Here is a 5,771-nt window from a genome sequence, read left to right as displayed (position 1 = left end):
GCCTGGGGACCGAGAACAGGCAGCCGCTGAATGGAGGGAACAGGCATGTCTGGATGCATCTGAACCCAGAATGATGGTGCCAAGACCCCAGGGTCCTACTGGCACTGCCACATGCATCCACCCTGATAACCCCGGATGACCTTCTGCTGCCAGAGCCAGAGGTCTCTCTGCGTCTCTCCCCTTCCCACCTGGATTGCACCAGGGACACCCAGGTGTCCTGGAGCAGGCTTGCAGCAGCACCTTTGCCATGACCCGGCTGTGGAAAGTGTCAATAAAACCTTCCCCAGTGCGCCTGGCCTAGTGTCTTTTTTCCTGCTTGACTTGCCTTTCAGCAGGTGGAGCCCACATGTAGCCAGATAGAAGTGGTGTGCATGCATGTGTGTGTGTGTTTGCATGACATCTGGACGTCTGTGTGGCATCAGGACGTCCCCAAGCCCTTGCTGGCTCAGGCATGCTCACCATCAGTGAGCATCCCACACCATTCACAGCCCTGGCTTTGCTCAGTGGGGTAGGAGCCCCAGCTGCACTGACTGTGGAAAGGGGACAGTTCCCATGCCCATACACACAGCCCCCACCTAGGGGGGGGGACCAAGACTCCTCCAAGCAGGGGCCCTGATACTCCCCTTCCCCTCCAAGTGAACGCAATTCAGTTGCAGAGGGCCACAGACCATGCAGTAAAACCTCATAGCCATGCCTCCAGTGGCTGGGACATCCCCAGAGTCCCAGCCTCACCAGGGACAGGGCAGGGGAAGCACCGGCTTCCCAGGACAAGACCAAAGGAGCTCATGGCTGTGGAGGCTAGAGAGCCCACCAAAACCCAATGGAGATTCCTCCTGGTAGCACACATTGTACAGTGGAAAAAGAGGTCAACTCTTCTGAATGTCCTGTGCTTCACCTCCGCAAGAGATCAGCAGAAAGCAGGACTGGAAATGCTTTTACTGCAGGGTGAAATCACTTCCCATCTGCAACATTTAGGGAAGCCTGGGGGACAGATTCAAGGTGGTGGATGCTGAGGCCCTGTAGCGTCCTCTGGGCCTGCCGGTACCTCCCAGCAGAGCTGGGTATGTACAGGGAAGCCTGAAGGATGCTAGCTATGTGCATGCACATTTCTGCAGTCCCGAGGGGTTACCCCAAACTTGTCTGGAGCTCACGGCAGCGTTCCCCATAGCAAGAACACCCGAGCAGGACCGAGGTGCCCTGCAGGGCACAGCAGACATCCCTCTGCTCCCCAGGGCCAGAGCTGTATGCCTGAGGGGCTCCAGAGTGCCGTTTGGGGACAGCATGTCCTGCTGAGCTGACAGACAGCATTCGTGGCGGATATGAAAGTGCTACTGAAGAAAGGGCAGGAGCTAAAGATAAAAAAAGGATGTGGCCGAGATCCTTTCACAACAGCCCTTGCAGCAAACTTCCGCTTCCCCCCATGGTCATTTCCAAGCAGGACGCTGGTGTGTCCTGCTCCATCTCCCGGTCCGTACAACGAGACGTTCAAGGTAAGAGCAAGCCGTTGGCAAGACTGAGCCCCAGGTCCCCCCTGCAGGCAGGAGCACGTAGGGAGCCTGGCAGCACCAGGGTGACAGTCACCCCCTGCATCACTGGCACTTTGCTGTGGCAGAAGAGAAAGGAGGCTGCTGGGCTGGGGTGGTGGAGATCCCTGGTGGGACCCCAACCCCTCCTGCCCCACCTGGGGGAAGGGGGAGATGGAAAGGAGAGATGGCAAAGGCCCAGAGGGATGATCAGGGACTGAGCATCAGTCTGAAAGGTGCTGGGGGTGCTCTCCTGCCCTGAGATGCTTTTGTTGTCTGCCTGGGCCTGGGCTGGGAGCCTGCAGATCAGTCCTTGTACCTGCCACATCTGAATCGGAGCTGCTGTGGCTTGAGGATCTGACTCACCGGGCTCTTTTCCCACTGACACCAGAGTTTCAGTGCTGGGAAAGTCCATCTGAAGCCAGAGAGTGTGGCTGGGGTGATGTGATGTCCAGATACAGCCCCCAAATGCCCAGTGCTTACCCCACCCGCACCTGCACCAGGAGCTGGGGGAAGGAGCTGAGCTGTGGGATGCAGGGAGGGAAGAAGGAAGATGGGACCCTGGGGACTGGAAGCCTGGATGACTGTCCCAGTAAGGCTGGTTAGATACAGAAATGCTCCTGGGATGAAGCAGGCGTGTGGCAGGACACAACAGGAACCTGCAGGAGTTAGGAGGGCAGGTTTGGGGATTTCTTTGCCATCTGTAAGGACTAAAGCTGTCCCTTAGACATGCTGGTGGAAAGCAAGAGATATCCCCTTGCAGATGATGAAACTGCTCTGGCCTGGGGAAGGATTTTACCCTACGTATGTAGTCCTAAGATGTGATGGAGAATTTCTCCTCTGCGGGAGCAGTGGTGGCTCAGAACAGTAGGGACCTGCAGCACATGTCCGTGGCAGCAGCATGGCCAGGCTGGATATCAGACCTCTGGGACAGGCTAACCGGTCCCCAGATATGCATGTGGCTGAAGCTCTGGGCACTTGTAAACTGGTAATTTAAGTGTAGAAAGAGACTGACAAGCCCTCCCATGCCCAAAGGGGCTGGTCCCTCCAAGGCCATCAGGTGAGCAGATTTGGCTCTGCAGCAGGATGTTTTCCCTCCCTGATGGTATTACCCAGAAGCGCTTCTAGTCATTGTCCCCCAGAGCAGCACAGAGTGCCTTCCCCAACCCTCCCACTGCCCAAGGCAAGCCGCTCGACATCTTTCTGTGCTCCAGCAGATGCAGACTGTGTGGGTGATGCTGATCTGCTTGGCTGGAGGGCAGCTTGCAAGTGCCACACTCTGCAAGACCTATGGCACCATCCCAGGCATCCCAGGGTCACCAGGACAGCCTGGCAGCAATGGCAGAGACGGGGAGAATGGTCTAAAGGGCGAGCGAGGTAAGGAGGAGGCTGCAGGTGGGGAAAACATTGTTTTGTGAATACCAAGAGCAGGAAAATCATAGAATCATAGAATAGTTTGGGTTGGAAGGGACCCTTAAAGGCCATCTAGTCCAACCCCCCTGCTGTGGGCAGGGACAGCTTCAACTAGAGCAGGTTGCTCAGAGCCCCGTCCAACCTGACCTGGAATGTTTCCAGGGATGGGGCATCCACCACCTCTCTGGGCAACCTGTGCCAGTGTCTCACCACCCTCAGCATAAAAAATGTCTTCCTCATATCTAGTCTAAATCTACCCTCTTTTAGTTTAAAACCATTAACCCTTGTCCTATCACTACAGGCCCTGCTAAAAAGTCTGTCCCCACCTTTCTTATAAGCCTCCTTTAAGTGCCGATAGGCTGCAATAAAATCTCCCCAAAGCCTTCTCTTCTCCAGGCTGCACAACCCCAACTCTCTCAGCCTTTCTTCATAGGAGGGGTGTTCCATCCCCCTGATCATTTTTGTGACCCTCCTCTGGACCCGCTCCAACAGGTCCGTGTCTTTCTTATGCTGAGGGCTCCAGAGCTGGACGCAGTGCTCCAGGTGGGGTCTCACCAGAGCAGAGTAGCGGGGCAGAATCCCCCCCCTCGACCTGCTGGCCACGCTGCTTTGGATGCAGCCCAGGATACGGTTGGCCTTCTGGGCTGCGAGCGTACATTGCCGGCTCATGTCCAGCTCTTCACCCACCAGTACCCCCAAGTCCTTCTCGGCAGGGCTGCTCTCAATCCCTTCATCCCCCAGCCTGGATTGATACCGGGGGTTGCCCCAACCCAGCTGCAGGACCAGGCAGTGCCAGCCGCACAGTCCTGGGAAAGCAATCCATTTTCCACAACATCCCTTTGGGGTGTTATCAGGTGGGGGTGGTGCTCGGGGACAGAAGGGGCTGGACAGACTGGAGCACCTCGAGGAACCTGGGGAGGGAGGGTGCATGAGAGCAAGGAGTGCCACGCCTGCCAGATGGGCAGGGGTCTCCTCTGACCCGCACGCCAGCACAGGTACTGGTGGTCTCCTTCCCAGTGCCCCCCTGCAGACCCGTGGGGCTCGGCTGCGACCACAACGACTCTTCCTCCTACTTTCTAGGTCCCCCTGGCCAGGTGGAGCATGAAGGAGACATAGGGGAGAAGGGAGACCCAGGAGTGCCAGGGCACCCTGGGAAGATTGGCCCCAAGGGCCCCCCGGGTTCAAAGGGATTACCGGGTCCCATGGGACCCCCTGGCCCTCAGGGGGACTCCGGTGACTACAAGGCCACCCTTAAGTCTGCCTTCTCCGCTGCCAGGACCATCAGCTCCTACCCACGCCGGGAGCAGCCCATCCGCTTTGACCGCATCATCACCAACGAGAAGGGCCACTACGAGAACCGGTATGGCCGCTTCACCTGCCGAGTCCCAGGCATCTACTACTTCACCTACCACGTCACGTCCAGGGGCAACCTGTGCCTCAATATGAAAAAGGGCCGGGGTGGCAGCAAGGGCGAGAAGGTGGTGACCTTCTGCGACTACGTGCAGAGCAGCTACCAGGTCACCACGGGTGGTGTGGTCCTCAAGATGGCAGTGAACGAGTCCGTCTGGCTGGAGCCAACGGAGAAGAACTCCCTGGTTGGGATCGAAGGGTCCGACAGCATGTTCTCTGGCTTCCTGATCTTTCCTGAGGCTTAGCCCACTGATGGTGTCTCTCTGCAGCCCTTCCCCTGCTGCTGGCTGGCCCCTGCAGGGCTGAGGACTCCCCTGGAAATGACTCTCTGCTCCAGATTTGGTGCCCTAAGCTCATTGCTGCCGGTCTTGCACATTAAATGACAGTTCGTTGTGCTGCTGCTTCCTTCCTGCCTAGGATTTGCCTCTTTCCCCCCAAATAATGCTCAGATACCCAGGGCATTGCCTCCTGCACCCCTGGGTGCCGCCTGGACTCATTATTATCTCATTACTGTTGAGCAGAGCCAGGCAATTCATGCAGTTCCTGCTGCAGCCCAGGGTTAGAAAAACACGGAGAGGAAGCTTGGTCTTTAGCGGGGGGTGGGATACAGAACACAGCGGGAAAATTTGGGCCACTGGGTACTGGTGGTAGATGGGGAGATGCTGGAGATGGTGCTGTACTTGAGAGTCCTGAGGCTGGTAGGATCTGGGGACACCAACCTCTCTTAGATTTTTTTTGGGGTGGTGGTGACAATAATATCCACAGAAGCTTGTCAAAGCTGGTGACAAGATGAGCCAGGTGTACGTGGGGAAGCCCGAGCTTGATGCCATGATGGAAGAGGTGTGGGGCACGTGGCTACCCTCTGGTGCAGCTGGGCAGGGTCCAGAGCAGCCCCATAACCCCAGCAGAGGACCGACATGTGCAAGTCCTACAGCACAGCCAAGCCCTCCTGGAGATCCAAGGACCCAAGGACCTCCAGATGAATAAGAGCTGAGGACCCCAAGGATGTCCCTCTCCTGGGGGCAGGTGACAATCCAGCATTGTACCTGGGTGGGGGTTTGTCTACAGCCCCCAGCCCAGCCGTGGCAGGTGGTACCAAGAGCTGTGGGGTGTACACGGGGTGCTCAGGATGTAGGAGTTTTTGTGGGGATCTGGGATTTGAAAGAGGCTGGCTGAAGGGGATGATGATAAAGGGTCTTGGGGGGGGGGTGGTGGTGGTGATATGGGCTGGCTTTCATGAAGCATCGTTACTGAGCTCTCGGGGCTTGCTTATGGGTCCAGAGCCCCACAGCTCTGGGCTGCACAGGTCTCCTTGCCCCAGCGCAGGACGGTGCCTCCCAGCCTTGCCTGGCACCGGTGCGGCCAGGCTGAAGGCTCCAGCATCTGTCCGGGATGATTTGCCGGCAGGTGGCACTGGAGACTGGA

The 5,771-nt window shown here is 57.5% G+C and overlaps 1 protein-coding gene across 2 annotated transcripts; it reads left to right on the top strand.

Annotated features, from left to right (window-relative positions):
• The first annotated feature begins 1,448 nt into the window (after nt 1–1,448).
• Nucleotides 1,449–4,735, top strand: C1QB (complement component 1, q subcomponent, B chain). Of its 2 annotated transcripts, none has more exons than XM_009334115.1 (3): nt 1,449–1,490; nt 2,741–2,900; nt 4,017–4,735. In XM_009334115.1, exons 2-3 carry the CDS (start codon nt 2,741–2,743, stop codon nt 4,589–4,591), a joined length of 735 nt encoding a protein of 244 aa, XP_009332390.1. In that variant the 5' UTR covers nt 1,449–1,490; the 3' UTR covers nt 4,592–4,735. The 2 variants fall into 2 exon arrangements, with proteins under 2 accessions (XP_009332390.1, XP_009332391.1); XM_009334116.1 differs by having other exon boundaries at nt 1,474–1,490; nt 2,738–2,900.
• Nucleotides 4,736–5,771: the final 1,036 nt, after the last annotated feature.

Source organism: Pygoscelis adeliae, unplaced genomic scaffold (assembly GCF_000699105.1).
Source record: "Pygoscelis adeliae isolate BGI_AS28 unplaced genomic scaffold, ASM69910v1 Scaffold291, whole genome shotgun sequence".
In the NCBI taxonomy this organism is placed as follows: domain Eukaryota; kingdom Metazoa; phylum Chordata; class Aves; order Sphenisciformes; family Spheniscidae; genus Pygoscelis; species Pygoscelis adeliae.
Note: the sequence above shows the minus strand (reverse complement) of the source record. Positions and strands in the feature narration are given on the sequence as shown.